Source organism: Sabethes cyaneus, chromosome 2, assembly GCF_943734655.1.
Source record: "Sabethes cyaneus chromosome 2, idSabCyanKW18_F2, whole genome shotgun sequence".
Lineage (NCBI taxonomy): Eukaryota > Metazoa > Arthropoda > Insecta > Diptera > Culicidae > Sabethes > Sabethes cyaneus.
Genome location: NC_071354.1, coordinates 88,501,400 through 88,523,045, shown reverse-complemented (window position 1 = coordinate 88,523,045; position 21,646 = coordinate 88,501,400). Strand labels below are relative to the sequence as shown.

The following is a 21,646-nucleotide window of genomic DNA, read 5'->3' as shown; positions in this document are numbered from 1 at the left end:
ACTCTCAGAAAAATTAAGGCAAAAATTAACTTTTTGGAGCGTGGCTTGAAAGCTGATATTCGCTCAACTTTTCTGAACAATTAACGTTTCAGAGAGTTAACTTTTCCGACAGTCCACTGTATCAATCTGTCAAATATCACTTACGCCCTCCTTAAAATTGCTCTCCTAACTACCTCCCTCATAAAATTGTTGGTCATTTTATCTATCCAACGACATATAAATTGTTCAGTTTCGTTCAGTAGTTTAGTAGTTTTATTGCCATTTGAAATCTATCATCCAAACGTTACACTTCTTATTTCGTTTTCACAAAATGCTACCCAGTCCCAGTATAGTAAACAAATTCATAGTCCTACGTCAAAAATTGTTATCACTTCAGTTAAATTACGCGGTCTTACGCCGAGAAACAAATTCGGAAAAAGGAACCGTATATAATGGATTAAAAAACGGTTCGTTCGAGTGTCCAAGTAAACCGTACCCGGCTTTTTGTACGGTATCGATCACTTTTGAGAAATATACGATATGCAAGTTAATTTTGCTGGCACATATTATGACTAGCATTTAAGAAAAACAACAGAAAACAGAGAGTCAACCACAATCATACACGTTGCAAAGCGTATTTTGCATCATATGCAAATCAATTGGATGAATTTTTAAAGTACTAGGCACAGTCACTTTTACACAAAAATATGTTTGCAACCTGCCAAAAATCTTGGTACTTATTCATTCAGCAGAAAACTTCGCAGCCAGATCTAGTGCAACAATCCTATTAACTATAACAGGCTTGTTAGACCAGTATCTTACTTCGAGGCTAACTTGGGGTGCGATCTTGGTATGTATGTATCTATCAAGTTGCACTTAACAGTAACTGCATTTTATTTATTTATGTTTACACAAAGCTATTTAATTCGGACATTCACTAATTGATAAAAATCATTAGTTACAAAGCAAAGCCTATTGAAGGAAGCAATTTTGACTTAATACAGTCCACGATTTAAAGTGTTTAACTCATTATATCCTGAAGTTTAATAAGGAATTTAAATATACTCCGGGTCATAATGGGTTAATAGCTTTATTTTATTGTACGTTCCAGTTTTGCATCTTAAATAAATTGAATGTTATAACACTTTACATTTACAAAACAGGCTTGCCAATTAAAATGAACATCACAAATCTCGTACAGAATCAATGGCGATAAGTTTGATGAATAAGTGCAAGTGCACAACTAATTTTCAATTGCTCGGACTGTAGTTACTCGAAGCAAGATTGAACAAATTTGGGATATCAGTGCAATCCGAGATTTGACCGTAGAGACCACCCCGTCATTATTCGGTCGGTCAGCCAATAGAATAGAATAACCACACAACGTACAGGTGAGGGGGGATCAGTTGAATCGAGAACCAGAAGAATGTAGTCGATCACTTCAAAGCAACCAAGACGACTAATAAAAATAACAAGACAATCTTCGTACTCACTCTGGCCACTGCAGCAGTACCAGCATACGATGTCGACGTGTTTGTAAGTGTAGATGTCTTTCGCTCTGCTTTCTCGTTCACACGTCCTCGTCTGGATCTATCCTACAGACCAATTAACATTTTCGGATTCTTTCTGCGCTCTGCCCAAAATGCCACTTTATCAACTCCGAGACACTGAACTGGGCCGCGGACAATCGCTACGCACATATCGCGAACCGTTTCCGGTACGGACGCAAATTATGGACACACCAAAAACCACCACGACGACGACCCAACACTCGAAAACGAGGAGCAAAAATTTTCACGACTGTAGAGAATGATGAACACTTCACTTTTGTGAAACGAAGCAAACGAGCGACCGAGAGACGTCCGTTTCATAAAAAACCTACGTGTGAACAGGACGGTGAATGAAATTGCACTGTACGGCACTTACACAGCAAAACGGAGAAAAGGGAAAATGAAAAGAACTGGAAACTTGTGAACGAACTCCGTTCTGGTAATAAAGTTGCCAGGAAAGTTTACATAAATTCAAAGCAACAGAAGGGCGAATGTCGCAAATGATAACTAAACGAAGGTGCACCTCATATGTGATGTATTTAAAAACCTTCATCCTCTAAATTTTGTTTACACCCACGAGGCGAATCACTTCACATTTATTAAATAATATATTTAATATAGGGCATATCTACCAATAGTGGACCCTCTCCCTATAATGGACCCTCGGGCACAATTTCAGCACAGAGAAACAGACATAACACTTGTTTTCCATTCTTAGTACCGAATAAACCGTCATTTCAAATTTGGGCTTAGTAAGGAATGTCTCCGTTCTGGTCAAAGTGGCGCTTTTTGACGAAAGAAGGGGAATTCCCCATAAAAAATAATTGCTGCTTCGAGGGATACTCCTTTTACTATTTGATATTAAGGGAATGTCGATCATAGATAGTGGTGGTGTTCAGGCTAAATGTGAGGTACGATAATTTTTGTTGATTTTTCTTCCAAGAGTTATGTCTGTTTGTCTGTGATTTCAGTGTTTATTAGTTTGTACTTCTTATTTCTGAGAATAAATAACAAAGAACAGAAAGAACTAAACATATCACACATTTTAGTTTATAACATTTAGTTGTAAATGTGACCAACGCAAAAAATCTCACCATTAGTGGATCCTCTCCATAAGAAACACACATGAATTCTTATAATGGACCCGGTCGTTTTCCTATTGTAAATCCCAAAGGGTCCATTAAAGGAAAATGGACATTCCAATCTGTTTTCGGAAAATTACCATATTTATAGTGATTTGCAGCATAAGCTGATATTTTTGTTAGCTAATCGAATCAGACGCTGTTCGAGAGCAAATTTGGCAACGGCTAGACCATATGAACTTAATGTTTGCCTCTGAGTGCTCTCAAATGTTTAATTCGCACGATTGTAAAAAGTATCCAGAGCCGGTGCTTTCAGGAAATTATGGCCGCAAACTACTACTCCTGCAATGAATGTCAAAAGATTGTGCCCACATGAAGATAGAATTAACAAAAGGGCGAATATCGCAAGCGTAAACAAACCGAGTGAAGGTTGATTTTCCTATGCTGGTCCAGTAAAAAATAACTCTCACCCGTTTTGTTTACATTTGCGACATTCGCCCTTTTGTTAATTCTATGTATGACTTGTGCTCAATAGCCAAAATTATCGCTCGTGGAAAGTGAGGATAGGGTAGTGGATAGGATAGTGGTAGGGTGGATCAAGGGGTGGATCTTCTGGTATAACCGGTATAACCAGCCCATCGACATCTCCCGGTATAACGCCCCTAACCCTCACAAGAAAACCTTTGCAGGGCTTTACTCACTGACAATCGGCAAATCGTTACTTTTGTAGAGCTCTAAGGTACACTGACAGACTGCGGTGTACTGTTAAGGCCCAAACACAATGCATACGGATTTTACTACGTTGCGGATATTTGACAGAAAACCCATGGAAAAACTGTCAAATTGCCGCAACGTAGTAAAATCCGTATGCATTGTGTCTGGGCCTTTACTGATGCTATCCAGCTTTTTACGCGCTATAATGGCGGACGCTATAAATTGTGTTCGTAATATGCGAACAATCTTTTTGACAACTCTGCATACATCAAAACTGGGGACTCTTCTCCTGTACGACAGTGTTGCTCTTTCTTTCATTTACGCAAAAGGAGGAGAGCAATAGTTTTGTTTACATTTCGCACATTTTTGCTCTCCTTCTTTGGCGTAAACGAAAGAAAGAGTACGGTAGTGTTGCAAGAGAAGAGTGACAGATTTGATGTATGCAGAGGATGCAGAGTTGTCAAAAAGATTGTTACATATTACGAACACAATTTATAGCGTCCGCCATTATAGCGCGTAAAAAGCTGGATACGCTCTAGCGCGCAAACCGCACACGGCAGCTTGCGTTTGAAATTTGTAAATAGTTTAGTTTGAAAATTTCGACTTTTCCGTCTACTGTTAGTGTTTCTAAGAGCTGTAGCTTGTAAAAACTATTTGCCTAGGTGCAGTTATGTCTATCAATATTTCTATCAAACGCGATGATATAGAAACGAGTTTAAAGGATCAGCATAAAGTTCAATACATTCCGGCAACGATTCGTGGCGATGGACCAGCCAAAGTGAAGCAGTATTTTGATAGCTATACTGAGCAGCTGGAGGATAAAAGTACAAAAGATAATTTAGCAAATTCAAGAACGACTGACTAAAATTGGTCTTTGCAGCTTTCGTTAATGCTTTACGCGGATATCCACTACGAGGAAAACAATTCGACTTACCCGATGGTTACAGCGGAGTAATCTTGCAGGAAACTCAAAAACCGTTATCTAGTGACGATGATCGTAAATTCACATTTGGAGGAGCGTTCAAACAGTTCACCTACTGGAATTACGACAAAACTCCATCTAGAAATGATCCGCTAGTTAAAGCGCTCGATTGGATTAAAGTTTCAGAGGTTCTTCACGAACCGCTCGATGCGGATTGCATTAAGGAAGGAAATGTGAAAAAAGAATAAAATCACTTTTATTTCCTTTAGTATATTTTCGTAAATCATTCAGTGAACGCCTTGTTTACGTGTAATGCTAAACAGAAATGTTTGTTTCTATACATTAAATCTAGAAAATTTTGAATGCAAAATCTTAACTCTTAACAATAAAATCTATGTACTTTTCGGTGGAGGTCTGTAAACTCCCACTACAACAGCATGGTCTCGTTCGTATGGTTCTAATGTGATCTGCTCCTGTGGCTTTAGTTTTTCAGCCTGTAGTTTTTTAACTTCAGCAGCAAATACCGCCTCTGGTACCGCTGTAGAGTCGATACAGGAAGCTTTGATGGAAATAACAAAGTGACCACCATTTCGCAAGAACTGATGGGCATTGAGGGCCACGATACGAGCTTGGTCGGGCTGAGCCACATCGGCGAAAACGGTATCGACCAGGCCGACTAGCATACGGTATTTATGAGGGTGACGTGCGTCCTCTATAATAGGAATAATATTGGTTCGCTTTTTAGCCACATTTATCAAATCACGACCGGATCGGTGAGAAAATTCCACAGCGTACACCAGACCCTCTGGGCCAACTATATCAGAAACATGCGATACGGTAGTTCCCGAAGCAGCTCCAAGGTAGAGGACCTTTGAACCAGGTGGCATGTGAATTTTGTCGACTCCTCCAAGAACAGCGGCGGCAAGTTTGGATCGGAATGGATTCCAGACTCTGTATTCATTCTTTTCGCCGTTGGTCTGAAAAATAGAAAAATAGAGTTAGCAATTTCATTAACAAAGCACAAAAATACGTGCTAGATGACTTTCAGTAAGCAAGTTCTACAACGGAACGCATCGAATCCAGTGTGCCTCAGGCTCCTGGATCCAGAAAGCGTTCCATCGTTGGCCACATATTTGCCAATTCTATACCCCTGTGCAATCTTTCATCATGAGTAACTTCGTTTAAATTCGAAACCGACATCAACATGTCGATAAATAGATCAGTATAGAAAATTGAACAAATTACCTCAACCGATATCCGTTTTTCGCCGTAGACTTCCGAACCGGGAACTAGATTCAACGTAACCAATGCATCTTCTTTGCCACGGGCAATAAACACACCCTCATGACGATGTGGCTCAATGACGACAGTTTTGCCACCCTTGAAGCCGCCTCCTTTAGCCCCACCGCCACGGCCACCGCCACCGCGGCCGCGTCCTCCAGGACCACCCCGTCCACCACCTCCGCGGCCGCCACCACGGCCTCCAAAACCACCACGACCGCCTCCGCCACCACGACCACCAAATCCTCCTCTAGAAGGACCACCTCCTCCGCGTCCACCACCACCACCACGTCCGCCACGACCACCTCCGCCGCCGCCTCGTGGTGAAAAACCTAAACGATAGAAGTCGAACAGCAAATGAGGTTATGAAAGACGTAATAACGCGACAACGATTAGCCATTGCTATTTGTATATTTCTAGCGTATTTTGAGTATTTTCAATATATGGCTACCACCTATGAAACCAAAATCTACATAAGCCGCGGTTTTTTCATTTTTGTTAAATTAATTGTGGAATCATAAGCATTCAGTTATCCCGCAACGTGACTTAGCATGCACTAAATTGAATTACCTGGTTTGCCCATATTTTTAACAAAAAGAATTATTTCGCAGAATCAATATTGTGTGTTACCACTTTACGATAAAACTTTTAACTCATGTGCTAATAATGTAATTTATAAACCACTATTTTCAACAAACGCCGCTACAACAAACACACGCGGTCAGTACGTCTGTAAATTGAACATTAACATTTTTGATATTTATTTACCTGCATATGCTCATTCACTTTTACTACAAATCGAGTTAAAGTTACGTATTTTCTTCAAACGTCAAAAATGGGTAATATTTACTTTGACACGCTGAATGCATTTACTCATAGGCGTCGTTCACAAAGGACGTCCTGTATTTTTCGGCGTTTAAGAAGCCTTTGACATAATTGTTCAAAGCCCCCCTCAAAAAATTGCGGTATCCACCTTTTCGCGTACGTAATGGCGGCTAGTGGGTACAACTTTCGGAAAACTTTAGCATGCCTTTGGCAACTTTATTCAGGTCAAGTTGATATTTCCAGCCTTAATTGTTGTTGTAGAACTTCCCAGCATGCGTGAACGGAGTTCCCAAAAGCAAAAAAACATTGTCGAAAAGTGTACCCACTAGCCGCCATTAACCGCGCAAAAAGGTCGATAGATAAGAAAATGTGCCCTGTATCCAGCTTTTCACGAGCTATAATGGTCGAGCGCATAATCTGTGTTCGTAATATTTGAATAGCATTTTTGACATTTCCTAAGGCTGTGAACCATTTCGCGAAATTTTTAGCTTTTTAGTTCAAATTTGACAGTTCGATGGCTATTTCTCCTCGACTGGTTAAAATCCGTTCAGAATGCGAACCATTTCACAGATTTCATTTGACAGATTGATAGTTGTTTTACTCAATGAGAGCATATATAAGGTGAGAATGAAGATATGTTTTTATAACAGCGAATTTATTTATTCAGTCCAGGTTCGAATTGGATGAATTTTTGGTGTACATTTGCTCCTATTTCATAGATAAAATTTATCTCATTTAATTTCGGGTTGAATAAACAAATTTGTTATAAGTTAAACATCTATACATTTTTCAAATTCAAGGAAAAATCAGTGAAACACATCGAAGCTCTTTCCTCACCTGTGGCATATCTCATTGGATCTCAGAACTTGGTTAAAACCACCCCATCGGCATGCAACCATGTTTTCGCCGCCAACATCTCGTGTGTGTGAAAATGAGATAGCATGTCAGCGCTGCGTTTCACTCAACTGGCAGCAGTCTGATTTGAGCCCGCTGTCAAATTTTGAGCCCAGGACATGATGTCGCTGACGTTCACTGCAGCTCGATATAGAGATGTCGATGGGGTGGTTAAAACTAACCATGCTCCCGAGCAGGGTTATTTTCAAAAAACCATCGTACTGTCAAATTTTAACCAAAAAGTTAAAAATTTCGCGAAATGGTTCACAGCCTAAATACATTTCACGTTTTCTTTCAGTACGATCACGGTAAAACAAAAGGAACGTACAGAAAGAAAACGTGCGACGTATAGACCAAATCAAGGTGACGTCATCTGGCAGATACTGGCGCCCTTGTTAACAAACAGACCGCAGAGTCTAAAAAAGTTTCAGCTGTTAAACGGCAAGTTTGTTGTTTAAACAGCATTAGGACTAAATTTAAAAAACCATTATGCCTGTAAAACATTAAAACATACGTTACATTCGCTATAAACGAAAAGGAAAATTTTCAAAAATGTAAACAAGGGCGCCAGTATCTGTCAATTGACGGTATGATGATTTGGTCTATTTAGGAAATGTCAAAAATACTGTTCAAATATTACGAACGCCGTCCGCCATTATGGCTCTTAAAAAGTTAGATAGACAGAAATGCAAGTAGCTGGCAGGCAGCCATGTTTTCGATGCAAACATGTTAGCGTTAGCGTGAACGAGATGTCATATATATTCGCCATTCTTCACACAAGTTAGCTCTTCAGCTGTCAGTGGGGCCCACAACTCCTGAGCCCATAGTGATGATGTTAGCTCTTTCAACGCAAAGCAAAATGAGATAAAAATGATGCCAGTTAGCTGCAGAAATGTCAAAAAGGTTGTTAAAATAATACGAACTCGAATTATGCCTCCGCCATTATGGCTCGTAAAAAGCTGGATAAAAATAGCTAGAAAATTTTAAGGGTGTAGATTTATATTTTAACACTTGAGTAAAAATTACATTAATTTTCGTATATTGACATTATCGTCACATTCTGTGCTTCTGTCCCTCTGTTTATAAAACCATTATTCTATGTTTACCAAAAAATTCAAAAAGTAATATTGAAGTTAAACGTAATTTTGCAGAATGAGTTTTTCCAAAACAAAAATTGACCAAAAAGAATATTTAAAACGGTATCTATCTAACGACAAAGATAAAAAGAAGAAGAAAAAGAAGAAGGAAAAACATGCATCTGGAAAAGTGAAGTAAGTTTCATAAATTCGGTCAATATTCTTTTTTGAGTACTTATGTTTGCATTCCAGTGTAAAAATTATCGACGATGACGACGTAGCTAACCCACATCAGCTGCAAAATGCAGACGAATCAGACCTGTTTGCTCTCGGAGAAGAGGCACCACAAATTGTTGGTATCATTGACGAACGTCCACCGGAGCTAAAGGCAAAGGAAGATTTTAACACTAGCAAATGGAAAAAACTGACCGTTGACGACGAACATAAAGGGAACACTAGAAGTGAGACTTATTTGGAGAAATGTCAAAAAAGAAACCCACCCATTACATCAGAGTGGGAGAGTTCAAAACGGCGTCGTGATTCGGACGCAAGTCCTCCAAGAAGAAAAGCTGATCGCAGTCCTGCGGGGAGAAAAGAACCTTTGGATGGCGAGCCGAAGAAAAGATATGCTCGAAGCTCTGATTCAGATGTAAGTCCTCCCAGAAGAAAAGCCGGAAATTCTTCCAGAGGGATTAAGTTGGAATATGATTCTGAGCAATCGAGAAAGGCTTCAAGTAGTAATTCCCATCGACAATATACTGAAGACAGGTCCCGATCAATGCGACGACGTTCAGACGACAGTCCGCGTAGGAGTCAATCGGGGAACAAGCATCGCGGGTATTTGGATCATAGCCCTCCAAGGCGAGGGCAATCTTCAAAGGAAAGATCCACTCAAAGAAGGCGTGATTCCGACGAAAGCCCACCTAGGCGCTCCCAAACTGCTGCTTCTGATCAAATTATTAAGAAAGAACGAACCGTTTCCAAATCGCGGAGTCGTGCACCGGATATAAGGCACATAAAACAGGAAGTTGTTTCATCAGACGAAAGTCCTCCTCGTAGAAGAGTTATAGATTCAGATGAGAGTCCCCCTCGCCGAACAGAGCGAAGAAAACCGGACACCCCTCCATTGGTGGCACGTATCAAAAAAGAAAGGGACTATGATTCTAGATCTGAAGCAACGAAATCTAAAAAGATGGCTACCACGTTAGAGGGGAAAATTGCTGGCCTCCAAGATGCCAAGGCTATGAAGATTGAAAACGAGAAGTTCCGTCGAAGAGAAGCGGAAGCCTACGAGAATATGTCTGCCGAAACATCCGGGAGGTATGCAAAAACCGTAGTTCGCGAAAAACGTGGTAAGCGACGCGAGGATGTTGAGGAAGAACTGCGAAAAGAGTTTGAAAAGCGTAAACGTGACGAGAAGAAAAAAGAAGTTTACAGTCGATGGGGAAAAGGGTAAGATAAGGAAAATTAAAATTATGGCGTTGAATTGTTTGTTAATTTACTTTATTTCAGAGTGAAACAAGTTGATGAATACAAGGCTCGATTGGAAGAAGCTGCTCACGAGATGAATAAACCCTTGGCAAGATATGCAGATGATCAAGATTTGGATGAATTTCTGAAAAAACAGGATCGTTTAGGAGATCCGATGTTGGACTATATACGCAGTAAAAAGAAGGAAAAGACCCGTGAAGAAGGACGTCCTGAAAAACCTACATACAAAGGCTCTTTCATGGACAACAGATTCGGTATACGTCCTGGTTATCGTTGGGATGGCGTAGATCGGTCCAACGGTTTCGAGAAAAAGTGGTTTGAAATGCAGAGCAAGAAGAAGGCTGTCGAGGAGGAAGCTTACAAGTACAGTGTAGAAGATATGTAGCTGTGTATGGAAAGTATAAGATCGAAAAGTAATAGATATCTATTATTTTCTAAAGATAGCATTTCCTCCGACAAAGGCATCACGGTCCTGAATTTGATCAAAAACTGCCTTTTTTATGTACGCCACTAATAGGTACGGTGTCAATATCATTGAATAAAAATTCGCTCATGTAAATTGATTCTGTTAATTGAAGCAACCTCCAGATCCGATAATAGATAATATTGTGTCTGCCTTGGAGATATGATAGAAACCTTCTTTCAAGTCTGGTTATAATAACATAAGAACCATCTTGCATTTCTACTTTCATCTTTCATCAACAACCTTCAGAAGGACGATTACGGATCTGTAGCGCTGCGTTTACTCTGAAATGCAATTCGGTATTTTTGATACGTTATTTTATACAGGTTTTGAACATATTTCTATAAATTTTAATAGCGGCTTTGGTATCAGAACTCAGAACTAGCACAGTTTCGGTTCAAAATTTTAAAAATACGTTTGATCTGCATATTTTCTTCAACACGATTATTTTATTTCAAAAAGTTGATTTTCACAATCATGCTTCAACAATTCGTTGTGTGTGCTCCATTTGCTCCCTGGTTTTTTGTCTGCCAGACTTCGAATACATTACCAGAATGTTCGTGAACATCGAACTAAAATTCACGACGCCTTTTTGATAGTCACCGAATGTAACTACAATGTTGTTACTCTGAGCTAACTCGACAGCTTTGCTTATTCTGTACTGCTTTCCGGCAATTATTTTACCGTCCACCGTAGTTTTAGTAAAACCCGCGGCGGTGAGGCAAATGTGATATTACCATAATTCTAAACCATATTAGCTCTATCGATTAGCCTCCCAATTGCAATCGAAGCACGACGCTGGTCTAACAAGCCAGTTTAATGCGCATAGAGGCTACCCGGTCTAATTAGCGTTTTGTACAACACGCACTTTATACGAAAGTTTAGATTATTCGACAGCAAATGTTTGGGGATTCTATAAAATAGGCACGTATTCCATTGATAATTCGCCTTCTAATCGCGCGGCTGGTATTACTGTCCTCCTTTGCCAGTGAGCTAAGGTACAAGAACGTCGACTATCTCAAACTCATCCCCGTCGATTACTACAATACTGCCGCAATGGGCCCTGTCACGTTCGATCCCACCGGCCAACATATACGTACTTTGTTCTAGACATATTTATATTCAACCAAATTTTCTCTGCTTCGCATTTTAGTCTGGTGTACTGGTCAATCACAGTCTAGGGGTCTTTGCCGGCAGCAGACACATCATCGGCAAAGCACTTCAATTGAGCCAATTTGTTAAAAACTAGGCCCTGTGTGTTGATTGCCGCTGGCCCTATAAATCCTTCTCGCGAAATAATGAAAAGCAGGCGGGATAGATAGGGAGGCCGGAGTCCCCTACGAGATTCGAATGGGTTCAACTGACCACCCAAAATTTTAACAGAGAACTGAATTCCCGGACATTCATTTTTTTCCAAAGTTTTCCATATGGCTCTAACCGTTGCCGACTGACCGTTCATTTCCGTGTTTCCTGAGAACGATAAGACTGCATGAGGCTGCACTTCTCATGGCGACGTTTGTTCTGTAAAAGCGGTAAGAGTAGTGATGTCCGGTAATCGCTCGATTAATCGAGTAATCGATTACAGCATGGAATAATCGAATAATTTCTAATCGAATAACGCCTAACATATATTGCGCTCTTCACACTCAATTGGACTGCACAGTTATTAAGTGCAACCTTCAAAACTGTGATGAAAAGTGTGCTACTGATAATATCGCTAGTAATCTTATATCGATAATACCATCAAACTTTATCGTCATGGAAGAATATCGAAAATTGGAGGGTTTAAAGTGAAATCTTCTTGATTTGGTATTATTTTAACATTTTTGTTCTATTTCTTACGTATTTTTGCTTATATTGCCATATTATCGTAATTAATTATTAACGATAACAAAACTTTATCAATAATCGTTATAGATTTTGACCGACATTTCCCATCATTACAATTTACAACTCTCCCATCTGAGCTGACATTTGATTTAGCAGTGGCGCCAGTACCAGTTGTAGGGAAAGCAAAAAGTATTTAATTTTTCATTTATTTCATATATGCTGCATATTTATTCAAGTTATGAATTATGCGTGGAATTATGTATTTAGAAACTATTTTTATATTATTCTTTGCGTCGATAGCAACTCTACGTAAGCATTAGAATTTAAATAGAAATCAACCAAGATTCATGTTTTTTTTCCCACGAAATTTTGGCAACTTTTCTCACCTACAAAATGTGTGACTGGACAAGTGTGTTCAAAATCCAACTTTCAATGCAAAGAGCAATAATCGAACTAATCGATTACAGTCGCATCGATTACTGACACGAATACTGCTTTTTGAGGTTTATGCTTGCTGAACTCAAAATGATGTGAAGCCCACATGGTTATTTTAACGGAAAGCTTAAATTAAACTTGTCGCGACTTCGAAGCTATACACGTTCTCTTTTACCCTCATGGAACTGGCCATCAGCGATGTCAGATCTTCAGATTTTTGTGCATGCTTGTGAGTGTGAGAGAAGAATGCTTTAAGATCTTTCTGTTTCTCGCACTCTTCAAGAAATTCCTATCTTGCTTTTGCTTCATTCATAGACTAAACTTATCCAAGTGGCAGCACCTTACCTTCGTATGTTGTACAGAACTGTTATCATTTTCCTGCTTCGGAAAAGTCGGGTATTTCCGGTTTCCGCAAACAAGTGGTACCAATTGCAAGTAATAAACCCACTAGCAATAAAATTAGGTTACAAAGGGAATCAAAACAAAACACACAAAAACGTCAAACCAGAGTTGAGGTTAGGCACCGTGCGAAGGTTTATCCATGATATCTTTTATGTGCGAGAAAAAAAGAGAAAGAAATATTTCTGTTTGTGTTTTCACCGTTTTCAAGCAACTTTTGACGGTCTTGACAACTCGGCATAGAGATTCCGTGTAAAGGACCAAACAGAATGCTGCATCAACGCACCCGTCAGTGTCAATTTGACAGTAAACCCATTGCAAAACTGTCAGAATAACGCAGGCGGATGGGCTGACGCAGCATTCTGTTTAACCCCCCCTTCTCTATAACGAGATGCAGTGAACGTCAGCGACAGCATGTCATGGGCTCAAAATTTGACAGCGGGCCCAAATCAGACTGTTCGCAGTTGAGTGAAACGCAGTGCTGACCTGCTTTCTCATTTTCGTACACACGAGATGTTGGCAGCGAAAACATGGTTGCCTGCCGATGGGGTGGTTTGGCCCTTAAGTGAAGTGCGTACAAACTTAAAACTCTCTTTGGCAAGGCAAACAGAGACTAATCGAATTCGCATGCGTGGCATTTCGCATGAGAACGAAAAGGTTCAAATATCTCTTTTTACATTTTTCATCGTGAATCATTTTTAAAATATTAGTTCTGTTGGTTGGTCCCGCTGGTTTCCGGTTATGCTATTATTTGAAATAACTTATTTTTCATTCTCATAGTCACACGGGTACGCGTACATGTGGATGTGTTTTGCTTTTTGGTTGGAGATAGCCCATAGTTGATTTTTCGGCTAACGAACCGTCCAATTAACGGATCCTTAAGCAAGCGCATCATTGCTGTATTTGATTTGAGCCAAAGCTTTTTTGAAAATTCATTTCGACAACTACCGCATACTAAACTGCTTCTCAGTTTACAGATACAACTTGTTTTTACAGGACAGGTCAGTAATAACTAAAGCGAGGATACCATTTTCAAGCTTGAACGATACTTATAAGCTGTTGCTATCCAATGAAGCAATAGCGCACGTAATACAAGACATAAGTAGGTCAGTGAAATTCTCCCACAACGGACTTTGTTGATTTAGAGTTCCAAATAATACACCCCCAAGTTGGTCGCACCAGCTTTGTTGGATGAGTTATCCAACATACAGATAAAAAGTTATTTTCATTGAAAATAATTTTACAAATAAAAACCAGGATTTCAATGAATTTTTATCTAAAAATACTGGAAACCATCTGCCGTCAGCAATCCCAAATCTATCAACAGCAAGAGAGTTACAATGCAACGGTGTTCGATTTTTACTACGCTTTATCCACCACCTATACTGCCGCTACTCACATAACAGTCCCATTTTCTATGAAGTTTCCTATATTAATGGGACTGTCATGCGAGTAGCGGCAGTATACACAACGAGTAATCGAAGTTTCGTCGATTACCCGATTAATCACAGACGATTAATCGTGTCGAATAACAATTGATAAAAAACTATTCGATTACTCGTTAATCGATTAACTGAGAAAATCGGACATCACTAGGTAAGAGCATTCATATCCACGCTGCGTTCTTTGCATCTAATATCCGTTTGCTCTGGTCAAACCACCCCATCGACATCTCTATATCGAGCTGCAGTAAACGTCAGCGACAGCATGTCCGGGGCTCAAAATTTGACAGCGGGCCCAAATCAGACTGCTGGCAGTTGAGTGAAACGCAGTGCTGAATTGCTATCTCACTTTCGCACACACGAGATGTTGGCGGCGAGAACATAGTTGTCTGCCATGGGCTTGTTGCTATCTCACTTTCGCACACACGAGATGTTGGCGGCGAGAACATAGTTGTCTGCCATGGGCTTGGGTCAAACCATTCGTTACGTCGAAGGTTATGAAGTATTCCACCACGCACACATAAAAAGATTTTTTGACATTAGCTGAGGCCCTCGCTGAGGCTGTTTGCAGTAGGAGTAATATCAACAACATCAAATTCCAAACTCCCGGATCCCCTCCTCCACTCTTTGCTCCCCTCTCACTCCTACATAAGCGATCCTCAGCAAATGTCATTCTCGTTGGTGACGAAACCGCAAATTACTTCATGCTGAAAAAGGTACTACCGTGTACCCCCGTTGGTATGACCTTCTTTAATCTGAACATTTATAATCTGTACCCCGGTGGTATGAATGCGTTCACATTAAAAACCGATCAAGCGTCACACACAATTGACGTTAAAGTGGACCGGTAAATTAAAAAAAAGCAAAAAATCTTAATGCGTTTCCTCTTGCTCAGGAGCTTTGGCAATATAGCTCATATGCAACTTATCTCTCTCCAGCACTCAAAATAGCTCATTTTAGTCGAAACTGCCGAGCCAATTTCGTATTATACAAACCGAACCTTTAGAATTCGCGCATGTTTGAGATGTTTTCAAAACGTTTGTTTTCGTGTATTCAAAACAACAACTTCATATGGTGCGCGTCTTGCGCGTGTGTGAAAATGAATAGAGTTACCAAATATTCAGATTAAAAATGAACTCGCCCAATCTGAACGAGCTGTTTTTCATATTAGCGGGGGTTGAGTGTACATATGATAAGTCCTAGGCCGTTGCTGTTTTCTTTCTGATAGGCGCCGAACCGTCCAGTCACCACTTTGAATCCTTTCCCCTGTCCAGTAGACCTGCATCTGAGGTTTGCATTCCCCAATAATTATCGTGGGCAGCGGTCAGTCATATACTTTCAAGGTGGGAGGTGTGCCGCTGATGAAACTGACGCTGAAGAATCGGGCTTTAAACCTTTCTCTGCATATTAAGGAGTTGATCTAGAACAAGAAAGTTCAGCGCACTTGCTCTGCTCCTGTGGAGCTCTTGCGTCTTCCAGATTCAGCGTCTTCGGAAGCTACCTATTAACTCCATACTCAGTATGAAAACTTCATCTCAAGAAGGTAGTTGGTTTTATTAACCATGTAATACCTAATTGGGGCACAGTCTTACAACCTACTTAGCTCAGCTCCATCAATGGGTATGAGCAATCCGTAAACTGTGTACAGCTATCGGGGCCTGCTACAAAAGACAATCTTCGTGACTGTCGCAGCGGCATTTTTTTGAACCCAGTGCACTTCTGGCATATAAAAATAAGGAGTTGATCAGCCTCTCACCGACCACTTAAAGCTGTACCGAGCTCGTTTGTTCTGAAGCACTGCAGCTCTGGCGGATGGTTTAACGAACTCTAAGCGTAAAACGTATACGTACCATCATTCCCATCCAACGAAACTCCTGCAGTACTACGATGTTGTCCTTGCTGCTCTTTATTTCTTCGGTTCTTCCTAGGAAATTTATACATCGACAATTCCATATTCTTTCCAATCCAAAGTACTATTTTTTCCGATTGTTGAGTTTCAAATCATTCTAGTTTGCAAGACTTTCACACGGTTCCGGCTGGAATACACAGTCCTTGGTTATTGTATGCAGGCAGGGAAGGGGGACCAGTGGCTTCCACCCACTCTAAGATGGCATTCCCAACAGCGGCGTAGGCACTTTAGGTTTGGTTAACAACCTAATCGGCAGAGCAGGACAGTTTCTACGGTCAGCTGAACAGTGTGGTTGAGTAAACCCCGAAGTGGAACATCTAAATCCACTTGGGCGACTTGAACGCGAAGATTGACTCAAATAACGCGCAAATTTAACGTGGCATAGAACGCCATGAGCTGGTAGAGATCTGGAGAGATGAGTGAAAACGGGGGGCTGGTTATTGACTTTTGTACTAACTAACAACAGTCATTGATAGATCACTTTCCCGTTCCCCATAGACCAGCACATAATGTCTTGATGCGCGTTGCACGTATCCAACGACGGGAGGAAAAAGTTGATTGTACGCCGATTGGAGAATTCTGGGATGAAAAGGGCCTTTGTCGAGCGCTGCTACCAGATGGAATTGTCGAAGACTAATAGACTGGCACCAGTGAAACTGGGAGGATTATCAACACGAAGAGTCGAAAACTGGCATTGAGACGATACGCAGAACTGTAACTGCTAAGCTTGAAGGCGGGGCAAGATAGCCTGCATCAACTCCCTAGCTGAAGGCGGAGAAATTACTGCCGTCAATGGTGGCATCCTTTTGTTGCACGATATTTCCCGGCGCCTTACTGTTGTTAGGCTGAATAAATGCCGCTAAAGCACAGATCAGTTCAATTACTTACTGACCGTACAGAATAAACTTAAGTGATGATCTGAATAACGCGATTACTAGACACAACACTTATGGTTCTTACAAAAAAACATAAATACCTTATCCGCTAACCGGTTTCGGGTATGATGCTACCCATCATCAGAGCGGTGGTCGACTGGATACAAAGTAGTAATCTGCTGTTTACTACAGTTTCAACTTCGTCAGTTGAAAGAGCGGTGAGGTGATGAGAGCGTCATCCTCATTCATCAGGGGACGGTCCTCCGTACAGATGTACATCGACTCCCACGCAGTCAAATGAGAAGACTTTCTCACGTTTTTGAGCAGCTTTGCGTTTCCCCAATTGATATTGTGTTTGGAGCAGATTGAGTGCATGGCTGCACTGGAGTCGTTGGGCCGTTCATTCTCCACTGCCTTTCTATGTTCTTTTAGGCGAATTTTGAATTTCCTCCGCGTTTGCCCGATGTACACCGCTGGGCAATCCTGGCACGGAATTTCATAAATTCCTGAGCGTTCGTCGGGCGGAACCTTGTCTTTTTGATTATTCAAAAGTTCCTGTAAGGCATTGCCGCTTTTGTGGACCACATGGAAACCATACCGCTTAAGTACCTTTCTAATGTGGTTTGTTACTTTCGGGTAGAACGGTAGGCTGATTCTTTGTACTTCTTCTCTTTCAGGCTGTAGTGTAGTGGTATCATGGCGCTGTTTTTTGCGGAGATGTTTGCGGATTATTTTATCCACAAACTTTTTGTCGTACCCGTTTAATTCAGCAGCTTTCTGGATCCTTTCCCTTTCCGCTACAAAATCTTCCTGCTCCATGGGGATGTTGACTAGACGGTGCGCCATAGAATGAAAAGCTGCTTGTTTTTGGGCCCCGAAGTGATTCGAGTCCGTAGTAATGTAACGATCGGTAGACGTTGGTTTTCGAAAAATGCTGAACTTCAGGGTATTGTCTTCTTTCCTGGTAATCAGCAGGTCCAAAAACGGTAGTTTTCCCTCTACTTCCTGTTCCACCGTAAATTTGATCTTTTCGTGCTGTGAGTTCAGCCAACTCAGTGTTTGTGGCACGTAGCGTTCCTTCACTATGGCGTAAATGTCGTCTACGTATCGCTTCCATACGCGTGGGAAAAGTTTTTCACTTTGTAGCTTTTCTTCAAAGTCGCTCATAAACAATTCCGCCAAGAGGGGCGATATTTTACTACCCATGATGAGGCCATGGATTTGCTTGTAGTATTTACCTCTGAATACAAAATAATTTTGATTCATGCATTGCTTTGCGACAGAAACATATATATGTTGCAAAAAACAGCGCCATGATACCACTACACTACAGCCTGAAAGAGAAGAAGTACAAAGAATCAGCCTACCGTTCTACCCGAAAGTAACAAACCACATTAGAAAGGTACTTAAGCGGCATGGTTTCCATGTGGTCCACAAAAGCGGCAATGCCTTACAGGAACTTTTGAATAATCAAAAGGACAAGGTTCCGCCCGACGAACGCTCAGGAATTTATGAAATTCCGTGCCAGGATTGCCCAGCGGTGTACATCGGGCAAACGCGGAGGAAATTCAAAATTCGCCTAAAAGAACATAGAAAGGCAGTGGAGAATGAACGGCCCAACGACTCCAGTGCAGCCATGCACTCAATCTGCTCCAAACACAATATCAATTGGGGAAACGCAAAGCTGCTCAAAAACGTGAGAAAGTCTTCTCATTTGACTGCGTGGGAGTCGATGTACATCTGTACGGAGGACCGTCCCCTGATGAATGAGGATGACGCTCTCATCACCTCACCGCTCTTTCAACTGACGAAGTTGAAACTGTAGTAAACAGCAGATTACTACTTTGTATCCAGTCGACCACCGCTCTGATGATGGGTAGCATCATACCCGAAACCGGTTAGCGGATAAGGTATTTATGTTTTTTTGTAAGAACCATAAGTGTTGTGTCTAGTAATCGCGTTATTTAGTGTTCTTACGTTGCACATAAAATCAATATATATATTGATGATCTGAACATTTTGAAGAACTCTTTCATGACGCCAACAGTTCATTGCAATAATTGCGCCAACTCGAATACTTACTGGATTACTGGATAATTTTCTCTATTTATATATATTAAAGTGATTTGAACCCAGAATGTCCGCCACTTAGAGGGAGCACCAGGGATATAGGCTGTATTTCAACCGAGATGCTCAAAGCTGATTCGTCTTTGTGAACCCAGATGATGCTATCCAACAAAATATGGGAAAGCGCAACTGGATCTGGATGCAAGGCATATTGGCATTGGCGGATCTAGCGCTCATTTCTAGGGGGGGCTATAGCTCCGGAATTTTTTTCGACGGTCGGCCAAGTCAATTTTTCTAGGGGGGGCTAAGTCTCTCCTGGGGGGGGGCTGCTAAGCCCCCAGGTTCCGCCAATGCATATTGGTTAAAGTAAGTTGCAACGCTCTGGATTCACTAGAGTATATCAATGTTCGTTGGCTTTGAAAAGGCGTTTGACCGGCTCATTCACGAAAACATCTGAGCCGCACTTAGGCGTAGAAGGGTTCCAGATAAGCTAGTCCATCTCGTCGAGGCGTTCTCGTGCAGAGTGTTGCACAATGGCATCTTGTCCGATCCTATAAGGGTTATAGCTAGTGTAAGGGCTGCATGTTATTACCGCTGCTTTTTCTCATTGTTATGGATGAGATACTAATTGAAGATATCGACAGTAGACCAAATCAAGGATTGCTTTTGAAGGTGCCTTTGAGGTCTGCGATACATCTGGTGCTTAAAGGCTCTATATACACCCAAATTTTAAATGAAACGTTAAATCCTCATTACTGTACGCCTACTAAACCTGGTGCATCTCAGTGTAGTGTCGCAGTACGACATCAACATCGCGATGAATGGCTGATCCGCTAACCTCGCACCAGGAAATCGCCGAAAGTCCGCTAGATGAGCTGTACTCAACCTTTTACTGATGCCACCCAATAGGTTAGCTGCAATCAACCTTTTTCTGTTGCAACACCACCAGGTTAGCCGCAATCAACCTGTTTCTGATCCAACACCGCTAGTCTGTGCCGCTAGGTTAGCTGCAATCAACCGCTTTCCAAATTATAGTTTGTCGAGACCTCTCGCTCGTTAGCTGTTCCGATCTACTCTATCCAAAAGTCGCCAACAGAATGAGTGTTGCTCAAGGGTTTTTATAGCTACGCGCAACGAAAGCAAGCAGCTGTTTTGGGAGTAGAATTTTTTTCCTTCCAATCAAGTCGCCATCGCGTTGATTGGGCGAAGGAAAGTAATTATGATTGGCAAATAATTTAATACACCAACGCGTGAATGGTACATACAAAGATTATTAATATAATTTTTTATTCATTTACTTATTCCACTACGTGTAGACATCGCAAAAACTTCAGTTATTAATTCAATTGCTACTTGCGATATACCATTCGTGCCTGGTGGCCTGACAACTGGATATCCAACGAGGACCCCATCGTTGATGTCATCAACGGTCGCTACCAGCAGAAATTCGAGAACATAGGTGGAAGCAGATTGGAGAGACTTTGAGGAAAACAGCAAACGGGATTTGCAGAGAACTAACCGATTGGAATGCGTTAGGACATTGTAAAAAAGGCAAACCCAAAGGATCATGGTGACGTAGTTTAGCCAACGATAGCCCGATTGTTGACAACAATATTCGCATTTATCATCGAAAGAATCTGAAGCAAGCTGGATTTCATTATGTGCATCGGCATAACAGTCAATGACGTTCGTTGCTTCAAAGCCCTTCATTGCGGAGGGGCTCTGTAACCGCAAGGTTACCGAGTCTGCTTTGACAAGCGAATGGTCATGGGTTCGAACTTCGAATCTTAGTAGAATCAGGCCATCCGATGGCAAAGTGACTTTTTAGCATGGGTTTATTCCCAGGCCCCTCACCACCCTTCCTTCGTGCTGAATTCTATGTTAACCCGATATGGCCTATTGACAGTGCAAAAATGAGACCCTTATAGTTCAATGCACTGGTTAGCTGTTCCAGGGATGACTATAATTGGGGACAGTGCTGTCATGTGGAACGAGGTGGGTAAAGTAGAGGAAAAGCATTGAAGGAAGGGTACTCTAATTACACACAAGCACGCATAAAATTCAATAAGCATATCGCTCACTCAATAGCGACTATAGCCAAAATAAATGCAGTGCGGGTTATACAGCAAACACCCGGGCGATATCACAATAGATCAAACCATACTGGTCGCAGTGATGAGTCCACACAGGAAAAAAAGCCCTTCATTGCACAACTCCGGTCCAAAGTCAAGTATTGTGCTCCAATTTGAAGTCTTACTGCCAAAATGAATCAGCCGAAACGGAACATAGCAGTGTAGATGAATTCGTTGTACACTTCGGAGATTTCATGTTTTTATTTTTCGGGGGAATTTCACATGAAATAAAAGTAGCACCGAATTAGTCTAAGTGCACATGTTTATTTCTTGACTCAAG

The 21,646-nt window shown here is 41.2% G+C and overlaps 5 protein-coding genes across 5 annotated transcripts in view; 2 read left to right on the top strand and 3 right to left on the bottom strand.

Annotated features, from left to right (window-relative positions):
- Window positions 1–1,834, bottom strand: part of LOC128734303 (E3 ubiquitin-protein ligase SMURF2) — a 54,907-nt gene extending 53,073 nt beyond the window's left edge. The window contains exon 1 of the mRNA XM_053828420.1: window positions 1,473–1,834. The gene's annotated coding sequence lies outside the window, so the exon portion shown is untranslated. The remainder of the gene's footprint in view (window positions 1–1,472) is intronic.
- A 1,820-nt stretch (window positions 1,835–3,654) lies between these two features.
- On the top strand, window positions 3,655–4,503 carry LOC128734566 (uncharacterized). The gene is made up of 2 exons (XM_053828829.1): window positions 3,655–4,149; window positions 4,206–4,503. The coding sequence occupies exons 1-2, from the start codon at window positions 3,996–3,998 to the stop codon at window positions 4,493–4,495; spliced, it is 444 nt and encodes a 147-aa protein (XP_053684804.1). The 5' UTR covers window positions 3,655–3,995; the 3' UTR covers window positions 4,496–4,503.
- A 9-nt stretch (window positions 4,504–4,512) lies between these two features.
- LOC128734565 (rRNA 2'-O-methyltransferase fibrillarin) lies at window positions 4,513–6,253 on the bottom strand. Its single transcript, XM_053828828.1, has 3 exons — window positions 6,099–6,253; window positions 5,493–5,860; window positions 4,513–5,224 (listed from the first exon to the last, which is right to left on the bottom strand). The coding sequence occupies exons 1-3, from the start codon at window positions 6,109–6,111 to the stop codon at window positions 4,640–4,642; spliced, it is 966 nt and encodes a 321-aa protein (XP_053684803.1). The 5' UTR covers window positions 6,112–6,253; the 3' UTR covers window positions 4,513–4,639.
- Window positions 6,254–8,388: 2,135 nt separating this feature from the next.
- LOC128737059 (BUD13 homolog) lies at window positions 8,389–10,360 on the top strand. Its single transcript, XM_053831608.1, has 3 exons — window positions 8,389–8,518; window positions 8,576–9,775; window positions 9,836–10,360. Exons 1-3 carry the CDS (start codon window positions 8,400–8,402, stop codon window positions 10,197–10,199), a joined length of 1,683 nt encoding a protein of 560 aa, XP_053687583.1. The 5' UTR covers window positions 8,389–8,399; the 3' UTR covers window positions 10,200–10,360.
- Window positions 10,361–17,353: 6,993 nt separating this feature from the next.
- Window positions 17,354–18,373, bottom strand: LOC128735666 (uncharacterized). The gene has a single exon (XM_053830151.1). It carries the CDS (start codon window positions 18,371–18,373, stop codon window positions 17,354–17,356), a length of 1,020 nt encoding a protein of 339 aa, XP_053686126.1.
- Window positions 18,374–21,646: the final 3,273 nt, after the last annotated feature.